Here is a 21,929-nt window from a genome sequence, read left to right on the forward strand (position 1 = left end):
TAGTTGTTCCTTAATTATTTTGTGCTTTCAAAATTTTGGAGTTGTTTTTGTTTTAAAGAAAAGTGGAATGGTAGTATTGCGTGTACGTGTAGTTACTTTAGGTGGGGAGTAGGCTTCCACACGGTTAAGGAACCGCCGGTTCCAGTTCATGAACCGGCGGTTCACGGTTCAAGTTTCCCGTGAACCGAAATCGGCCCGCCAAGGGTCCCGGTGGTTCCGATCCAAAAAACCGCCGGTTTACAGGGGGGTTCAAAACCGCCGGTTTTCGACCTGAACCGGCGGTTCCGGGCAGGTTCGTCCATTTTTTTTTTCATTTTTTTTATTTTTTTATGTATAAAATGTGCTTAAATAAATTCAAAAAAATACGATGAAAGTTGCAATTTAATTGAGATTACACGTTACAACAATTACAAATCGAAAAAACCTTAAGGTCTTGAACTCTTAAACAAAAATTTAAATACAAACGAGACTACTAGTCAACAACGAAGCTAATTACAAATTACAAAAAAGACGTAGAACTGTAAAAATAATTATAAAAAAACTTATAAGTATATATACTCTTAATCGGCGAAGGAGATCTTTCTACATAACTAAATTGAGGACACCTTTAGTAATTCAACTTTAAATGTTGAGTTTAGTCTAACAATCAACAAATATAGTAGAATTGTCAAAAGTTTCCCGGGTTTAGCCTTATAGAGAAATCTACTTCATCGACTAGAGTATATACAAATATAATTATTTAATTGTATTTGCAGATTTTTAAAGTAGGAACAAATGGAAAAAAAATAAAGGAAAAAGGACTTGAACTCAACTTAAATTTAAAATTTAAGTTGAGGTGCCTACGCATCCCCAATGCTCATTTGCATTAGGGAATCAAAGCTCACGTAGTTCTCTTACCTTACTTACCTATTTGGCTTGGCCGGCGGCGGTTGACGGTTGGCCTACGATTCATCCCCGATGAATTCATCTTGTGATCCCTCCTGACGATCATCCCAATAATTTTCTTGTTCTCGGACGTCAGCTTTGGCCCAATCATCAAGTAACATCACGGCTTCCATATTTTTCGCCGAGAGCTTACTTCTTGATTCATCCAACACACGTGAGCCAACACTAAAAGCAGACTCGACGGCGACAGTGGAAGCCGAAATAGAAAAAATCTCCTTAGCCATTGACGCAAGGATGAGAAAATCTTTCTCGTGGGTTCCCCACCAATCGAGTACGTCGATTTAGGCCGGAGGAGTAGGACCTTCATCACCAATGTGACATCCCTAACCCAGAACATGTATTTTTTTATCGTCATTGGACATCATGTTAAGTGTGTACCATAGAGTAATTTTTTTTTTCAAATATATATATATATATATATATATATAGTATAACAAAAATATTATATATATGAAATAATTAATTTTAATGTGTTTGCTTGTATAATACGTGTGTATACGTGCAAGATATTATTAAGGTACATACTTATATATAAATTGCATGTTTATGGTAAATAAATTAAAATATATAGAAGTGTGTGAAACGTGTAATACATATATATGATATAAGGTGTTTCTTTGTAAATCCTTTAAGGATTGCGTGGCTTATGATTTTACTACGTGTAATGATACGAAATTTGTGTATTATTATAATTTGGTCACGTAAAGCAACATTGGTTATTAAATAATGTAAAAAAAAATTATGAGTCGGTCGCATAATCGGCACTAAATCATTTATATAGCTTCTGTATTTTAAACTTGTGGAGGAGGGAGAAAAATAAAAAGGGGAAAAGGAAAAGTAAGAGAACTACTGTCCGGTTCATTTTGGCGAGGAGAAGGTCGTATAGTGTGAGGTGATGTCGAAAGCTTGAGTAGAGTATGTTATAATTAGGTATGTATAATTTACATTTTTAGTTTTACATGTGTTATGTGGTTGATTGTTATATGTTGAATTTGAGTGAATTATTGGATTATATGGTGTGAAATTGATATGATTATGAATTATTTGATTTTGATGGTCGAATATGATATGAATATTTGATTGCTGAAATGGACATGTTTGTTTAGATATATTGGATAATTTGATGGAATATGATATGGATATGTTATTGGTGCAAAGGATATGTTTATGATACAGATTATGTGAATCATTGGATTAAAGAGGATCTGTGACAGCCTTGTACTGGATCTGAAATTTTAGAGGGACCTATGAGTCCAATTACAGAGAGGCCTTCGGATCAAATACAGAGGGACCTATGAGTCCAATTACAGAGGGACCTTCGGGACATAGAGGAATCCCGGGCAGATACCAGGCTTGACTGTTACAGAATAATAAACTGAATAGAGTGGCATATGCATATGAATATGAAATGGTTTGTTTTTAAATTATGTTATATATTTGTTTCTGATTATATGTATTGATAAAAAAATATGCTTGATGATTGTATCATGTGAGATTAAAGGTGGAAATTTATATATACTGAGTTGTAGCTCATATAAACCACTAAATTTTTCAGGAATAAGATATTAGTAATGTTTTGACTGACGTGAGTCATAGGAACTCCACGTGTTATCAGGTTCGGCGGCTGACGCATATTGGCAACCTTCTCCTCCTCATCATTTTGCATGTAGATAAATGTATAGTATATAGAGTGGTGAGAGGGTTCCACTACTTTACAGGATATTTTGAAATATGTATCGGATAAGTGCTGGTTTGAACTTATATAATATGGGTGGTCTATGAATTAGACACGTGTATTGATTGCTTTTATGATAAGGAATTTATTTATTAAAAGAGTATACGTCAGAGGGGTTGAGGTGTCACAACCAAAGGGAAAGAGTGAATTGAAATATAAATCTAATTCACTTACTATACCTGAGGACCTTCCGCCGGTGCTGTAGCTGTATAGGTCGACTAATTGGGATTGCGTGTCGGGGTCATCATAATCAGCTTGAAATGCAAAGCCATAGTTATGTTGTGGAGGAGGGGGGTCTTCTGACTTGGTGGGTATTGTTATACTTGGTTTCATATTCGGTGTAGAGAGCGCGCAAGTTAAACTCGAAGGTTTGTTGAATAATGGTCCGGTCCGGGAGGATTATTTGAAAGGTTTCTGAGAGGTCTACTCTAAATTCGTCACTGGTATCAGATTGGATTGCTTGAAGGGGGCCAAGATCAATTGAACTCAAATTGTTATAATAAAAATCTAAAATCCTAGAGGTACCGACTAATTTTCATTTTGGATCCAATACATTTGCAATCAAAAACACGGTTGGAATCTCACTGAAATACTTAAGCCATTTTTCAATCATATAATATAAAACACACATTAATTCAGGTAAAGAGGAAACATTTTTCATTGCAGTTTTAAAACCAAGTAATATATACATGCAATGCTCTAAAACACGAACATCAGTGCAATAATAAACACCCGATAATTCAACAGTAGCATTTTTGAAATATTTGAACAATTTGAAATTTCAAATTCGGCCTAAAACCGGCGGTTCGCACGAAAACCGGCGGTTCGGGCCACGGTTTCTGACGGAAATCGCCGGTTTTCAGGCCTATACACTGCACCCTACGCCCTGCCACCTGAAAAAGCACTGGAACCGTCGGAAACCGGCGGTTTTCGATAAAAAACCGGCGGTTTTTGTCATAAACCGCCGATTTTTCTGCAACCCTACGCCCCTAGCCGGAATCCGCCGTTGGACCCGTTGAACCGGCGAACCGCCAGTTCACGGTTCAAGATTTCCCCGAACCTGGACCGGCCCGCCTGAACCGCGAAACCGCCGGTGCCGGTGCCGGTTCCGGTTCATGAACCGGTGGTTAACCGCCAGGCCGGTTCGGTTTGTGCATGCCTAGTGGGGAGTATATTTTTGTTTATTTATTAATTTCTTTTTATATTATCTTACCATGGGGGGTAATTGATGCTATTGTTTAAAAACACTTAATATTTGTTGGGTGTGAGCAGCCGGAATTAATCGAAATACCTAAGCTTCTAATTGGAAAAAAAATTGTAATTTTGATCGAGAAAATAATTAGAGAGATAGGATGCATGCATCTTATTCATTACTTGATTCATTGTGTTAATTTATGTGTTATCTAAATGCTAAAGGTGATTCCTTGCAAGCGAGACGTGATATCAAGGAAAGAATATATTTGTGGATTAAGCACTCGAGGTGGGTTTTCTTTTAAATAAGGATGATGTCCTAAATATTTTATCGATGGGAATGAAACTATGTTTATCATGTCGTGTTTTGATTTTAACGTGCCTATCTGATGTGACTTTTTGTCATTATTATTCAAATCGAATTTGGGTCCTCGTAGGGCCGCAAACCCTACTTGGATTAGTGTACACATATGGTAGACCGTGTGCTAGCGTATGGGTTGGCCGGTCTAATGACTTGGTTTGTGGCCACACTCAATGTCATGTATATGCAGATATGGTTAACGTCTATGGGAAAATGACTGATCAGTCGACTTTTTACAATGGGAATGATTTTGAGTGCCACGGGCCTTTCTACAGCTAAACCCCGATGGTTACTTATGTATGATATGATAAATATTATTTTGATAACTTATTTTCGGCATAAGTCCATTGAGTATTTTTATAGTACTCAGCCCTGCATATGTTTTCCTTATGTGCAGGTTGAGCGGCGACGAGCATTTGGTGGTGTTGAGCAATTAAAAATTGAAGTATTATTTGGTTATTTTTGAACTACGAGTGTCGTTGTGTCTTCACACATGACGTCACTCTTTCTCTTGGACGCTTCCGCTAAGACATTGTTTTTACTCACCGTTTATTTAGTATGCAACATAATTATTTGGATATTTGAAAACTTGGTATCTTTTGGATAATGTCAAACCCTTGGTCGTTTTTTTTAAATATTAATTATTGGTCAAACTCTTTATTAAAACCCTAGTTTTTTCGACTGTTTATTAAGTTCTTTTAATCACGATCGTCCGTATTTATTAACCCTAAATGGCGGTCGTGACACTAATCTTCACAGATGGAGAGATGGATTCGCCGGGAACCGCCGTCGGCAGAGAAGCAGTTTGAGTCTGTCGGTGAGCTCTTTGTCGGCAGGGTGAGAGTTTGAGAAGAAGAAAGAGGCGTGAAACGGAGAAAATATTTGTATTTTTTATTAGGGCTAGGAAAGTGGAGGATGAAAATGTAATTTTCAGTTATAAAATAGATTTGTTACCTAGGCAAACATGGAGTTACATAGATGGTTGAAACATAGGCTTTGAAGTGGGTTTTATGCGGGCTGGATATAAGATACGGGCAAAAAAAACGTAACGTAGCTATCAAAGTCATAATTTAACCTGGATATCTATCACTATCTCACTATAAGATAGAGTCATAGCTATCAAACAGTGCCTTAATTTATTAAACAATACTAGTATTTTTTAAATCTCTGTCATCGTAATGCATCAATGCCTTAATTTATTAAACAATACTAGTATTTTTTAAATCTCTGTCAACGTAATGCATCAACTATAATTAGACGCATGGAGTAATAATTAAGAAATTGAATCATCAGCAAATGACATGAGTGTATGGAATTGGTAGCACCTCTCCTATCCTAACTCTTTGCTCTTGTAGTCGAGAAGGAAAGTACTTCAGTCTTTCAACAGGTAGGCGGGGGCAATGAACCTATTTGAAGTGGCAAGCCTGGTTCTCCGGGCTTTCTCCCTTCTCGACCAGACGAAGGAGATATGAATTCCATTCAGGCGGTAGCTAGATCCTTCGATATGCCGATATGTGTAGCTACAACCCAACCAGCAGCTAAAGGAATGAACCAAACAACATCTTTAAGTATATAAAGACCAGACCTAGACTTTACTTCTTATCAGCGTCCTTAAGGAAATAACATCTTTGAAAAGCAAGGAGCTTTAGGGCGGATGAAGTACAAAAGCAACCTCACCCCGAAGCCGTAGTCAATAAGTGCACGAGGCTAAATCTCTGTCAACGTAATGCATCAATGCCTTAATTTATTAAACAATACTAGTATTTTTAAAATTTCTGTCAACGTAATGCATCAACTATAATTAGACGCATGGAGTAATAATTAAGAAATTAATCATCAGCAAACGATATGAGTGTATGGAATTGGATCCAACATATCAGTCACAACTTCCAAGTAACATTAAAACCTCAAAATACAAAATATATCATACTTCAAAGTTATCTAAATCCACTTATTATGTAAACGTGGCAAATAAAGTAAAAGCAGATAAGTGGATCTGCATGCACGGACACGTGTTGTATCTTTAGAGTGGAATGGCTTCTATAAATAAATCATCACCAAATTCATATTTATCGGTCTCAATATGCAATCAGCAAAACAGACAGCTGCCGACGCCGCTGCCGTCGCCAAGGAGCACGTCGACATTCTCAGAGCCAAAGCACAAGAAAAGGTATTCAATATTCATTCATATTGAAACTCCTTATCTTATATTCATACATTAGTATTCCTAACTTTAAAGTTTTAATTCAATGGATGACTCATTTTTTGTGTTGTAAACCATGTTGAATAAATGCGGTGGATTAGGCGGAGAAAGCGGCGGCGCCGACCAAGGAAGGGAGAGAGATTGCTCATGAGAGGAGGAAAGTGAAGGAAGCCGAAGCGAAGATGAAGATGCACGCTGCCAAAGCCGACCACGCTGCTGACAAGCTTCACGCAGCGCAGCATGGAGGGCTCTGTGGTATTGGGTGCAACCACCCCCACCACGGTGGCAGATATCAGGAGCCATATGTTGGCTCTGCCTCCCCGCCAACTGTGGCTCCTGCGTATCCGCCTGGTGGCTATCCACCAGGCTGGATTCCCCCAAAGTGATGTAGCTAATTCGTAATTTTCGAGTGTTTTTTGAGTTTAATGATCACTATCTTTATAATTTACACTTTATTTTGAAGGTTCACGGATCTTGTACTTTTTTTGCTTCTTTCGTTGCATAGATCTCGGGATCAAAATAATGCAAACCTTTCTTTTTTTAATTTTATTTTATAGCTTCTAGTACATTCATAATTTCTTGTTTTATTCCCGTTAGCTTGATAAATAATTTAAAATTTAAAAAATTACGAATCTCTACTTCAAATTATAGAAACATTAAGGCCATGTTTGGTTGGCGGGAAAGTAAAGTTGGCAAGGAAAATGATTCCTGTGAAAATGAATCCCGGGAATATGATTTCTAATAACTTTACTTTCCCGTGTTTGGAAAATATCAAGATTTGAAAGTATATATTTGATTTAAACACTAAACTAAAAATATACTTATCATTTTTTATTTATAAAAAATAATAATACATATTATTTAATAAATTATTAATTACAAATAATAATAATTATATTATATTATTTATTATTACGATGAATAGTTTAAATATAGATTATACATCATAATATATAATAATATAATAATAAATAAGATTATTATTATTATATTTACTTAATTTTAATTGAATAAATTTTATAATTTAAAATTTCACTACAATTTTATTGTTAATTACTAATTTATAAATTAATAATAATTATATTATATTTAATTATTTAATAAATTAATATTATTATTATGATAATAAAAATAAATATTAATAATATAATTATAGTTATTTATTATCCTAAAATTAAGTATGGTTTATACTTTTAAATTATTTTTAAAATATTGTAATAAATAATGATGATGATGATGATGATGATGATGATGATGATGATGATGATAAACTGTACTATATTGCATTAAATATGTAAGAATCCTAAAACTGGGAAAAAGAATACCTAAGAAAAGTTAGGATTCAGAATCCTGGAAAGTTGTACTAACTTTCTTTGTTTCAGGATTTTGATTACTTTTCCAGTTTGATTAAAAACGGAAACAAATACAGGAATTTAAAATTTAAGGAATCAGATTACTTTCCCAGACAGAATCCTGGCAACCAAACATGGCATAAGAGTAAACTTTGTCATCATTCATTCAGAGTTTTTGCATTAGCAGGCATCACCGAATAGATTGTTGAAAGAGTTTCCTATCATTCATCAAGAAAGCAAATAATGAAAAACTGGTAAAACAAAAGCATGGAAACTGTATTTTTCGGTGTGGAGTTTCCAAATATAAATATCAAATCAGGAATGTGTTTCAATCTGCTAAAGATTTTATCTCATAAATAAGATACCATAATTTTATACATTTATATGACAACCAAATTGTTTCACACAAGATGTTCTTCTATTCCACAAAAGATCCTTCAATGAAATCTAGTTGCTCTGCAATTTGATCCACGGCCACCATTGCATCCGATGCTGCTCCATTCGAGCCATCATATCTGAGATGTAGATCATACGGAGGACACATTAATCAATCTGAATAGGTATGCACAAACCGAACCGGACCGCCGGTTAATCGGCGGTTCGGAACCGCCGGTTCACAAACCGGAACCAGAACCGGAACCAGCGCCGACGATTCGAACCGGAAGGCGGTTCGGCGGTTCAAGCGGGCCAGTTCAGGTTCAAAAAAAGCGTGAACCGTAACCGGCGATTCAAAACCGCTGGTTCGCCGGTTTGAACTAGCGGTTCCAACGGTAGGATTCTGGCTAGGGAGTAGGTTTTCAGGCTAGGTCTGCAGAAAAACAGGCGGTTTGAACCGCCGGTTTCCGCCGGTTCAGTACCTTTTTTCAGGTGGCAGAGTATTGGTGGCAATGTATAGGCCTGAAAACCAGTCAGAAACCGCCGGTTTTCGGCCAGAAACCGGCGGTTTCCGTCAGAAACTGAACCACCGGTTCAGGCGGTAAACCGGCCGAAATTTGAAATTTGATTTTTTTTTATTTCTTCCAATTTTACTCCTATAAATACCCCACTTCCCCTTTATTTTTACTCACCCTATTCTTGTGTTAACAAGGATTTCCTTCTCAATCTTAATTTCTCTATTCTCTATCCTCATTCTTTCTAATTGCTCCAGTTGTTAACTACTATATTTGTTGTTGTGTTCATAATTTACCATTTATTCAATAGTCCATATTCCATACTACTTTTATTTTGCATTATGTCTTATTCTCGTGGTGGACCGGGACATGGTGATCGGGGCAAAGGAATTGCACAAGATCAAAGTAGTCGTCCCCAAAGATCAAAGCGACCTAGTCGTCGAGATGTAATGGAAGAGGTTTCCCGAGTGGCGGCTGAACGCATGCAAGTAAGTTCTAAAAAATAAATTATTTTTACAATTTATAATTTCATAAGATTGAGTTTTTTATTTTCTTTTGTGTTCCTCATTAAAACTTCAACTTATATAATATTTATAGATAGAAGAAGATCATAGGACCGTCATGCTACTCGCTGAAATGCATCAAGGTGGAGAGAGGGGCGGTGGTAGTTCCCAACAACAAGATGACGAGTACGACGTGTCTATATCGTCGGACTCGGACAACAATGATGATAGATCTCATTCTCGTATTCCGTCTAGCACCGGCGGAAATGAGGACATGCCTCCCCCTCCACCCAAGCATTGAAATCTGATATTTTTGTTAAACACTACAAGAAGGTCCTGGTGGTAATTCCAAGTCCTAATGATCCTCTCTCTGAAGAAGAGACATCAGCGTTTCATGCATATCGTAACTATTGTGATAAAGTCTACAAATTTGCGAGTGGTGGGGAATATGACACCCTCCGTCGTCATTTGGTGACAAAGCATCCGGTAGAATGTGGCACTGCCTCTACCCAAACCCAACTAAACTTCCAACTCGGTGGCTCAGGTTCGTCGGGTACGCCTCTTTTTAAATATGATCCCAAAAATTTTGCTGACGTTATGACTAGATGGGCTGCAATGAAGCATTTTCCTTTTAATGTTTATGATGACAAAAATTTGATGTTACTATGCAAAGTGGTTTGAACGTAGCTGTCAAAAGAGTAGGTCGAATGACCGTTCAACGATTTAGCGTTCGACAATGTTTAAAGAAAAAAGTTGAATTATCACGTTATTTACTCAACTTGGGACACAAAGTGAGCATTTGCTTAGATGAATGGACTGATTGTTTTAATAGACATTCATACATGGGCATTACGGTTCACTTTGTGGACAATAATTGGACTTTGAACAAGCGTTTGATTGGTTTTAGAGAATTTGAGACACCACACACTGCACCCGAAATTGCTTCTTTAATTATTCAAGTTTTGAATGAATTTCAATTATGCAATAAGATATTTTCGGTTGGTTTGATAATGCAACTGCTAACACTGCAAGTATTAATGATTTGATTGCGGCTTGTGCTCCGGTTATTGATGGTAAGTATTTTCATCAAAGATGCATATGTCATATTTTGAATTTATGTGTACAAGATGCGCTTGAATTATGGCAAAAGTATGTTAGTCCTATTAGAACTGCAGTTAGATTAATCCATCAAAAGCTGCCTATTGGAAAAGCTTGGAAGAAGTATTGCCATCAAAAGAAGGTAAGATATACGAATTTTACCATGGATGTGTCTCATAGATGGAATTCGACGTATGATTGCATGAATTCTACTTTGACGCATAAAGATTCTTTGTGTGATTTTTTTAGAACCTATCCCGTTTCTGATTTATATATGTCGCATAGTTGTTGGGATCATAGCGTGAGTTTATATAATTGTTTAAATATTTCAAAAATGCGACTGTTGAATTATCGAGTGTTTTTATTGCACTGTTGTTCGTGTTTTAGAGCATTGCATGTATATATCACTTGGTTTTAAAACTGCGATGAAAAATGCTTCCTCTTCTCCTGAATTGATGTCTGTTTTATATTATATGATTGAAAAATGACTTAAGTATTTCAGTGAGATTCCAACAGTGTTTTTGATTGCAAAGGTCTTGGATCCAAAATTGAAATTAGCCGGTACCTCCAGGATTTTAGATTTTTATTACAACAATTTGAGTTCTATTGATTTTGGTACACTTCAAGCATTTCAAGCGGATACCAATGACCAATGGGGAGTAAACCTAACCGAAACATTTCAAATAAACCTCCCGAACCGGTCAATTGTCCAACAAACCTTCGAGTTTAACTTACATGCTCTGTACATCGAATATGAAACCAAGTATAACAGTACCCACCAAGTCAGAAGACCTACCCCTCCTCAACAACATAATTTTGGCTTCGCATTTCAAACTGATTATGATGACCCCGACGCGCAATCCCAATTAGCCGACCTATACAGCTATAGCACCGGCGAAAGGTCGACCTCAGGTATGGTAAGTGAGTTAGATTTATATTTCGATTCACTCTTTTCCTTTGATGATGAAGGTCCTATTCCTCCCGCCCAAATCGACGTCCTCGATTGGTGGGGAATACACGAGAAAAGATTTTCCCATACTTGCGTCAATGGCCAAGGAGATTTTTTCGGTTCCGGCTTCCTCTGTCGCCGTCGAGTCCGCTTTCAGTGTTGGATGAATCAAGAAGTAAGCTCTCCACAAAAAATATGGAAGCCGTGATGTTACTTGATGATTGGGCCAAAGCTGACATCAGAGAACAAGGAAATGATTGGGATGATCGTCAGGAGGAATCACATGAAGAATTCACCGGGGATGAATCGTAGGCCAACCGTCAACCGCTGGTCAAGCAAGCCAAATAGATAAGTAAGGTAAGAGAACTACGTGGACTTTGATTCCATAATGCAAATGAGCATTGGGGATACGTAGGCACCTCAACTAAATTTAAGTTGAGCTCAAGTCATTTTTTCCTTTATTTCTTTTTTTTTCATTTGTTTCTACTTTAAAAATATGCAAATACAATTAAATTATTGTGTTTGTATATACTCTAGTCGGTTAAGTAGATTTCTCTATAAGGCAAAATCCGGGAAACTTTTGACAATTCTACTATAATTGTTGATTGTTAGACTAAACTCAACATTTAAGGTTGAATTGTTAAATGTGTCCTCAATTAAGTTATGTAGAAACATCTCCTTCGCCGACTAAGAGTATATATATACTTATAAATTTATTGTTCAGAACTTCAAGTCTTTTTTGTAATTTGTAATTAGTTTCGTTGTAGACTAGTAGTGTCGTCGTATTTAAATTTTTTGTTTAAGACTTCAAGTTTTTTGTGATTTGTAATTGTTGTAACTTGTAATCTCAATAAAATAGCATTTTCATCGTGATTTTTTTAATTTTATTTACGCACATTTCATAGATAAATAAATAAGAAAATGCAAAAACAAACAAAAAAAAATTACGAACCGCCGAACCAGCGGTTTCGGTAAAAAACCGGCGGTTTTGAACCGCCCCATGAACTAACGGTTCATGAAAATGTTGAACCGTGAACCGCCGGTTCCGAACCGGAACCGGCAATTTTTGAACCGTGTGCATGCCTAAATCTGAAATTGCATAAATGTCTATTCTACGACTAAAATCTTTGGTTGCGCTATAGCGCCTTCACCGCCATGCTTCGAAGAGTTCAAGCACCTGGCGCAGAACCAGATCTCGTGAGTCGAGGTGACAAGATCTGTTGAAAACGGGAAATCAAGAAAAGCAATGGACCAAGAAAATCAAGATCCGTTGAACGATACAGTAACTAAGAAATCATTTCCTTAGCAAAAGAATTGTTCCTGCAATGGTTGTGTCGTTGAGCTTATTATATTGGCTTGGCCGGATGAAGAAGGTTTCCGTCTGAAGTTTGTTTCTCTTGACAAAACCAATAAACCGACTGATTTCAATCGGATCTGCTTTTATGCCTTCTTGTTCTGCACTGCAAGAAATACAAAACCATGCTTCAAAATCAAAGGTATATGCAATAGTTTATCAAATGAGCCATCCACCAAACACAGATAATTATTAGCACAGTCCATATATCCACCATTGATCCAATATCCGTGAGCACGTAACAACTAAAGCTTGCGCTCAGCTATACGACAACCACGTAGGTATCAATTCAAAGTGTTATTGTTTTGTAATATATTCAAGACCCTAGTTTAGAAACATCAAAACTTAATTCTACACTGCTCTTTTTTTTTACATTTTCAACATGACTGAAACTGCAAAAACCGAAGAAGAATATTACAGAGAAACTAATGTGACAGACAAGCAAATAAATCATTTCATCAAGGATTACAAATAAGCTAAAGTTCATAACCATTCATCATTTTATACTCAGAAACAAGTCCGATCAAATCTTCAATTTTAAACCAAACAATGCCATCAAATGCTTACATGGTGGATACTAGGCGAGAATCTCCTGTGGGATCATAGTTGATGATTAGAGTAGCTTTCAAACTTCCAACTCTCGCAGCTTGACTGAAGGGATGGCAGAACCACTTAGTCATTTCTTCAATCAGTTGGCGTGCAACCGGAAACTCAATACCCAATGATTTTTACTAAAGACTTCATCACATTCGCATGTTGAAGCGGATTTTTCTGTAAAGCCACAGACTTTTGATATTTGTCTCGTTTTTATCCGATTTTTAAAACTAAATACATGAATTTTTGTTTTTCCGTAATTGAATCTATGGTGTTCATTGACATTGTTGGACAATAAGTTAAAACGACACCGTTTTAAATAGAACAAGGTAATATGTCAATAATTACACGACATTTTGAGATTTTCTAATTTTTTCTCGAACTTTGAGTTTTTCTTGCTTTCTCCGATGGTATATAATTATAACACATCACATGTATCTTCAATAGCAAGATGAATTTTCAGTTTGAGCCGTGTTCAAATCAAATCATGTGAGATAGCCGTGTCCACAAATTGTAATTCTGCTACAATGAATCATAAAAATACAAAACCATATGAAATTTGAAAGATAAAAATCACAAATAATGCACAATAACTCATAAAGTTTGTAATTCATTCAAGAGGTAATTAGCAAATGAGTTTGTCTTTAAAAAGTTGATAGAATAAAATTGATAACAAAGCTAAACTAGAGCAATCCACAAAACAACTCTAATCATCTGATCAAAATTGTTTGTTGAGGAAAAATCAGAAAATCGCAAAATTCATGTATTCAGGAAAAAGAAAATTAAAAATGTCAAACATTCACGTATTTACATACAAATAATCCACCACATTGAATTTCCATTCCATTAAAAAAAACATAAAACACATAATGGGAGATGGTAGAAAGGATCCAAGGAAAATAACAACACAAGCAAGTACTAGCAAAAAACCAAATGTACAATTACCACTAAAAGATGGCATGAAACTCTCATTTAGATAGCAGCTGTGTTTAATGCTCAATATCAGATGAAAGCATATGCCATGTGAGTAACCAACACAAGGGGCCACATTATTCACAGAGTGAAACAAAATTGTGTTAGCTGAGTGACAAATTATGCAACCTTTCTCAATTGGCTACATATACACAAGGGGCCACATTATTCACACAAGAATGAAACAAAAATGTGTTAACTGAGTGACAAATTATGCAACCTTTCTCAATTGGCTACATATACACCTTGTATGAGCTGCTGAGAAGGGAAAAGAAAATGGCCTTTAATCACAGAAAAATAATGCACATTTCTTAAAGAAAGTGTAAAACTTGCAACAGGGTTATCCTCTTAAGCAATGGAACTGATTCACTAGTAAAACTTAACTGAACTAGCAAACACAAAAACATATTGACTAATCCAACAACTATTGCAGCAATGCTAACAGCAAAATATAGTCTAAAAACACAAGTGCAGTGAGAAACCAAGGGATAAGAACACTCACCATTACTAAGCATTAAATGTCAACAGAAGACAGTTGTGAAAACCATTGATCAAAGAAGATATGTGCAAAATAACACTCACCATTTTCCCAGTGAGAATATGAACATTGAAACAAACAATAATCATGGAATTACCTCACCAAAGATACCTTTATAAACTCTGATTTCGCCGGGATTGCAGCAAGCAAAGCAAAGAACGAAAAAACACCTCTTTCCCTTTCTGCAATAAGCACTAACCCTAGTTTAACAAGGTAGAATCCAGAATAAAAATTCACAATCGACACCATTATAAACAAACGAAATCAAACACAACAACGAAAGAAATAACCAGCAATCAGACCAATGACGGAAGATCCCTAAAACTCAGTTTCAGAGGAAATTGAATTTTTGCATCTCAATCAGTTCAACTACTCACAAACCAGAAATGCAAATCTGCCGTAGATAGACGAATTAAAGAATGGATCCGTGAAAAATCAATCAATCCAATCCAATCCAATCCAATCCGTAGTCATATATGGCATTCACTTCGGTCTCCGATTCAGTTGATGCAAGACGGGAACTTGATTTATCCACCGGAGTTAAAAGCAAGGATTGCCGCATCTAGCGGCGGCGGAGAAAGTTCCCGACCTGCACCAAGCGAATTAGAAGCCGCCGCAATACATAAGAGAAAGGCTTTGACCATGAGCAGAGATGAGAGATTCTGCATAATAATGGAAATAATCAGATCTAAAGTGTGAACAGAACAGAACAGAACAGAACAGAGCATGCCTCTGTAGATTCTTTTATAGCTATATATATTGAGGCGGGGGTGGGAAGGCTGCTGTGGAGCAATACGCTGTCGTTTTTAGCCTCAACTTTAACAAGCTTTGCTCTTTCCAAATGATTCAACATACACAGCACTAACTAATCCACGTTCTACGTATTAAATTTAAGTTGAACAATTAATGATACATAAAATCAAGACTATTACTCATTTTAATTTATGCTTTACTATTTAAAATTTTAGAATTTTGTATTCAATTAATCAATTGCATGCTCATTTAAATTTTATTTAACTATTAATATTATGATAAATTAATACTATAATATCAATAAATAAACTGTGTAAAATTATAGTAGTAAACAATAATTAGAGCTTATCGGCTGCCTTTGGAGTTATCAGGAGTATAATTTATTTTAACTAAAAGTTTATCAAATTTTGAAAGTCATTTTATATTTAAATATAGTAATCACAATTATAATATGCTAATATACACTAAAATTAATTTCAAAACGTAATTAAAACTCCCTTTGTATTATTCTTTAAATTATATTTAGTGTAATATTAGTATTTTATAATTGAGAGTTAATATTGTAAGTGATTTAAACTAATATTTTAACTTTTTTTGATGATCTTATAATTTTTAAAATGGAAATAAATTCATATCATATTTTTATTGTATTATATTAATTTCAATTTTGACCATCATGAAACAATTGAAAAAAATTAAATGTTATTCATGTTTTTAAGTTATGAAATTGGCCAAAATTCAACAAAAATATGAGATTCAACAGAAATTATCACTAAATTTACAAATTGAGTTTTCAAATTCGATAAAGTTTTAGTCCAAAAATATTTAGAATAATTCCCTATTGCCATCTAAAAGCTCTAGTTAATTGTGGTTTAAAATAATCTACTGATATTACTTTATTTTATAATAGTACTATACTAGTTAAAATAATTTTAAACGATTAAACTTAAATTGCTAAAAATTTATTCAAGAAATTATTACTATACTATTAGGAATTACTACTCAACAAATTATTAAATATTCTTATTTCATTAGTAATTGTATGGAGATGCGGATAATAGATTAGTGCAAATATTAGTTAAATGACTAAATCATTGATCAAATATATCAGTAATACTACTGCATGCCATCAAGTAGACTTATTGCAATTTGCAAAGAAAAAGCTGAAGTAATTGAATCAATACGACGGCGTATGACTCCACAGCAGCCCCTGCTGTATTCCCACCACAGCAGGGGATCCACCTCCGACGCTGTAGATCTCAGTCCTGACGTCACATCTTCCATTTTTTTTGTTTCTATCATCCCTTTTCTTCTTTTTTTTCTATGAATAAATATTGGACTTATTGAAAAAAAATGATCGGATTCTATATAAGATATAAATGACAATTTTAGACCCGGCATGAAAATTTGGTATGATCTGTACAAAATTAATGTGTTTGAGTCAAATGTTATTCGTTCGTACCGTTATTTGGTCTACCCATTAGAAACTCGATAATTTCAAATTGAATTCGGATTTCGTTGGGCTGTGTTGAGTTAGGTTATGATAATTCATAAAAATAATAATTGTATTTGTCACGACCGTTGCTATGCATTTTTGCCAAGGATAACAAGTTTGGTTAATCGCGACTATGTGTGGATTTAAGGAGCGGAAAAGAAAGGTTATAATCAATACGAGTGCTCATATAAAGAAAATACTGAATTTCTTTTCAGAACCCTAAATTTCTTTGCAAAAGATAACAAAGTTTTGACATGATAACTACACAATTCAAGAGTCCAATTGCAGCGAAAGGTGCATAAAAAGAAACAGTGACATGTGCGAAAACATGCACCCTCCAAAAGACTAATCTAGTTAAACAATGACATTGGTCGACTCTGCTCAAGACACTCTAAGGATCATACATGTTCAACCTATACATTTTTATAACATAAGCAGGGTTGGTTGAGTAAAAAGTACTCAGCGAACACGTGCCAAAACGACTTAAACAGAAAACACAATTTGTTAAGCCATAGTTTCGGTATGTACTAGATTTTTTCTTAAAAGGTCCAAGCATGCTAAATTCTTTTGTGAGATAAAACTCAGCTGCAGTCCAAGTTCTCTTCTAGAGCAACCATATCTGGATTACTTACGTTGAGAAGGTTGGCCACCTTCCACGATCACATGGCCACTAACCCTCTTGACGACTCATGGCCTATACTCAAGCTCGAGTAGGCAAGATCCTCCAACAGAATCCGAATTTGAATATTATATATTGGGCATAACAATGACGATCCCTTGCTTGCTAAAACAAATAGGTATTTTAAAATCTCCTTGCTTGCTAAAACAAATAGGTATTTTTAAAAAATAAAACATTACAAGAAAAATATATTTTTTAAAGTACTATTCTCCCCGTACACGAATAGGAGTCTCTGTTCATAATTACTATAAGAGCGTGTTTTTTAGGTGGGTTTGGAATGTATTGGGTCATTTTATCTACTCAAAACCAATGTTTTGTACTCAGCATTATTTTCAAAAAAAGCCCGACGGGCCATTCAAATTTATCCTGGCCTGACGTGAATAGTGCCCAATTCCACTGTTATTCTTCAAAAAATAATCTCACATTCCACTTTATTCGACGTTAAGGATTTAGGTCCTTAAGGATTTACACTCGCAACACACCAATCCGGCGCCCCGAACGTTGGGGTCGGCGGCTCAATTCGTGGCTGGCGCGGAGAACTTCCTCCGTCGGCAGTCTTCAAGGTTTGATAAGGAGTATTGCACAAGTAATGTGGGCAAATTATTTCTTCATTCAATGAATAAAAAAGATAACAACCTAGCCCTATTTATAATACTAGAATACTAGCTTAGGGAACAAGAAAACAAGATATGAAAATATACTATGAATCAAAAGATATGGGGAATAAAAAGATAACTAAATATTTGGGGAATCCTAAGATATAGGGGGATCGTAACATGCTCCAAGTTGCCAATTACGTGGGCCCGGTTGGCGGCCCGGCCTTGATCTACCAATCCATATGGATACTTGCATACTGCATGCCATCTTTTTGTAATACCCGCGATTTTCGGATAATAAAATTTTTCCTATTGAATGCGATATGGTGATTAAAATGGAATTTCTGAAAAATAATAATGGTGAAATACGAATAATATTTCTCTGGGCCAGGAATTCTTTTAGTTCTTTATGAACTTTGTGAAATACGAAATCTTGGTTTATTAATCAAGTGGATGCGATGGTGAATTGTTATAGTACTTGACATAACACTAAGGGACTATTTATGTTTTGGGATTGCGCGAAGGGGAGTGCGTACTTTGTTTTGGTGGAGAGGAATATTTTCAATCTTATGGGAAATAAATTTAAAGTACTATACATAGTACTTGGCGCGTTTAAATCAAGGATCGGTTGATGAATTAATATTTGGAACAACACCAAATATTAATTGTTGCGTTGGGCGATTTAAATCTTTGCTGGAAACAGGACGACGATATTAATTAAAGTTTTCCGTGAACTTTAATTAATAGAAAGGAATGCGAGAATGTAAAGTGTATACACTTGGGCTTCTTAAATAAAATTGGAGTCCAAATGTTTTTATAAAAATGGCTTTGGGCCATGACAATCGAAAAAGTCCAACAAATAAATAATTATACAAATTTGGGCTCTGCAACTAAATGAGCCCAAACAAATTAATTAAAGTTGTGGGAGATGTCTTTGAGCACAATTCTTTTTCTTCTTCACGTGAATAGGTTCAAGATCTGCTCTCATCTTCCGTAAATTCCTGCTGCAAAAGAAATCGGTGCAGTTTTCTTCTCCACACTCTCAGCCGTTACCTGCGCAATAAAACACCCGCATTAATCCTCATCATTAGGATTGATCACCATTTATTTATGCAGCCACTAATTGCCATTTAAACCACCCATTTAATTTCCTGATGGTGCTCCCTCAAATTCTCGACTGAACCACCATTTCCATATCACTTTCACCTTCTGCAAACACTTCCAAATCATACACTACCACCAAGTTGTTCAAGGATAGAGACGAAAAGTTCCAAGTTTTCAAGCAATCATACTCATAGGTAATGCTATTCTTTTTCCATGTGATTTGTTTCACAATTCCTTAATCAAATATGTACAACCACAGTGGGTAAGGAAGACACTTAATTCATCTTTCTTCCACAAACCTTAATTGGCCGAAGGTATACTCAAATTGCTCATTCATTACATATACATAAGGATTTAGCATAATGTTCACAGCATATCATCACACATAAATCTCCCACACAAGTAACTCAACCAATCGAACATCATGAATCGAAACCCCCTTGCTGCGTTTTGAAAACTGAAAACGAAAGAACATAACTTTGAATAAAGAGAACTTATCTTTCGTGGGGTCAGAGTCTTTTGGGGCTGCTCAGGCATAGTCGAGGCTGCCACATAACAACGGGCAGCGATGGGAGAGAGAGTTGACAGAAAATCTCCGGCGAGGAGACTGCACCACAGCAGCACGAAGCGGCTACAGGGGCGGACCGAGGACGACGGCGCTGCTGATTTTCCACCGGTGTGATAGCAACAACGATGCACGACTGGCCCCGCTGCTGTCTGAATCGGAGACGACGATTGACAGCCGTCAAAAACAGGTGACGCGCGGCTGAGAGGTGGTGTCGGAAAATGGGTGTGGAGTGAATCGTATGGAGGCGATGGGTACAAGGGTTCTTTACAATTTGGGGATGAGTAAAGGCTCATTTTGTTCCTTAACATTTTGCGATTTTTTTATTCTGGTCCAAAACATTATCTTTTGAATTATTCGGTCACTCACATATAAAAACGGGTCACATTTGATCCATTTTGGACGGTTCCGTCAAAAATTTGATGGAAATTCCCCCTCCAGCATCTCCGCCGCCAAGCTCCGTCGTACCATCACCTTCGGTCCTCCTCCTCCCTCACCAAACCAATCCAGCTCCCTGCCGCCGCACCATGCTCCTACCTCCTTCTCTAGCACGATTTCTCCTTCACCTACGACCAGCAGCCGGTCCTCGCCGCCTACACACCGCCGCCGCACTGCCCTTTCTCCCCAAGCTCCGCCAAAATCGTCCTCGAGTGGACGGCGACGTGCAAGGGCAGGAAATTCGACCGCATCTTCTGCGTCTGGATCGGCGGTGCCGAAGGTCTCTGCAGCTGCACCGCCGAGCCATCCACCGCCGGCATTATCTGGACGGTGAAGAAGGACGTCACGAGGTACTCCTCTCTACTCTCCACAAACCAAACCCTAGCTGTTTATTTGGGGAATCTCGTCGATTCCAACTACATCGGCGTCTACCACGTCAACATATTGCGAGAATTTTGTTTCCACCTTAGGGTTTCCGTCAAATTTTTTACGAAACCGTCCAAAATGGACCAAATGTGACCCGTTTTTATTTGTGAGGGACCGAATAATTCAAAAGATAATGTTTTGGACCAAAATCAAAAAATCGCAATATGTTAAGTACCAAAATGGGCCCTTAGTCTTTGGGGATCTAATTTTTGTGTGAAATGGAAATGGTGAAGAGAAAAGGGAGGGGGTGCCGATAGTGGAGGAGGGAGTTTTGGAGTGGACTCCTTTCCCTATCACTTTTAATTTGGGCTACTCTTTTGGGCCTCTTGCAATATAAATCATTGGGCTCACTAATTAATTCAGAGGTATAAAGTGGGGAAATAATATATAATCTTTAGGCCAATAAATTAATATAAATCGTGGGGAATTATTTAATTAAATCCCGGAATAATTCGAAGGGCGAATAATATTATCCCAAGTGCGACATAAATATACTTGCCAAGGAAAATTGTTGCGAAATTTTTTAAGTATGAGCTCGTATAATTTTTGGGAATTTATTCGACATTGTGGAGGAAAATACGAGGAGCCAACAGAGGAATTTTGGGCGCAAGCGGCCAACCGGCGTCGCACGCGACGCCTTGGGCGCCCGCTGAATAATCGAAAATATGCGAAAGTCGAGAAACGAAATAAAAGACGTTAACTATGGTGCATGCATTCTAATTAGTAGTTTTCTCGCGCTGATTGTTGTGTTACCACCTTGTTGTTTAAAGGGAATTGTTCTGTGAGACTCTAAATTCGGAACGAGGAATACTCAAGTGCGATATCTGTTAAGTGAACGAGGTGGGCTTTCTTTTAAAGTATATTTTGGGCTTTGTTCCCAATGATGATAAATACTTTGACGTGAAATGAATGATTGTCAATGCCATGTTTTGAAATTTTTGTGGAATACCTATCTGCCCCGACTTTGTGACGGATGCCTGACTGTGTGTTAGATGCCTGGCTTTGCCAGAGGTTTTAATCGAATTCGGGTTTAAGTGTGGGCCGCAAACCCCGCTTAGGCTAGTGATCACCATGTGGGGATCGTGAGCCATTTGTCGAGCCATTTGGCCGGGACCGTGGCCACATTCCCGGTACACGAGGATTACCTTCAGATAGGGTATGGATGATGGAAAAATGCTTGCGCAAGCG

At 36.7% G+C, this 21,929-nt stretch overlaps 1 protein-coding gene and 1 long non-coding RNA gene across 2 annotated transcripts; one reads left to right on the forward strand and one right to left on the reverse strand.

Annotated features, from left to right (window-relative positions):
* The first annotated feature begins 6,315 nt into the window (after positions 1-6,315).
* Positions 6,316-6,821, forward strand: LOC121758618 (late embryogenesis abundant protein 6). The gene is made up of 2 exons (XM_042153992.1): positions 6,316-6,402; positions 6,537-6,821. The coding sequence occupies exons 1-2, from the start codon at positions 6,316-6,318 to the stop codon at positions 6,819-6,821; spliced, it is 372 nt and encodes a 123-aa protein (XP_042009926.1).
* A 5,360-nt stretch (positions 6,822-12,181) lies between these two features.
* On the reverse strand, positions 12,182-15,387 carry LOC121758122. Its single transcript, XR_006041339.1, has 3 exons — positions 15,063-15,387; positions 13,149-14,867; positions 12,182-12,687 (listed from the first exon to the last, which is right to left on the reverse strand). It is a non-coding gene; the product is annotated as an uncharacterized LOC121758122 (long non-coding RNA).
* Between the last annotated feature and the right edge of the window lie 6,542 nt (positions 15,388-21,929).

The sequence above is a fragment of the Salvia splendens genome, chromosome 12 (genome assembly GCF_004379255.2).
Source record: "Salvia splendens isolate huo1 chromosome 12, SspV2, whole genome shotgun sequence".
In the NCBI taxonomy this organism is placed as follows: Eukaryota; Viridiplantae; Streptophyta; class Magnoliopsida; order Lamiales; family Lamiaceae; genus Salvia; species Salvia splendens.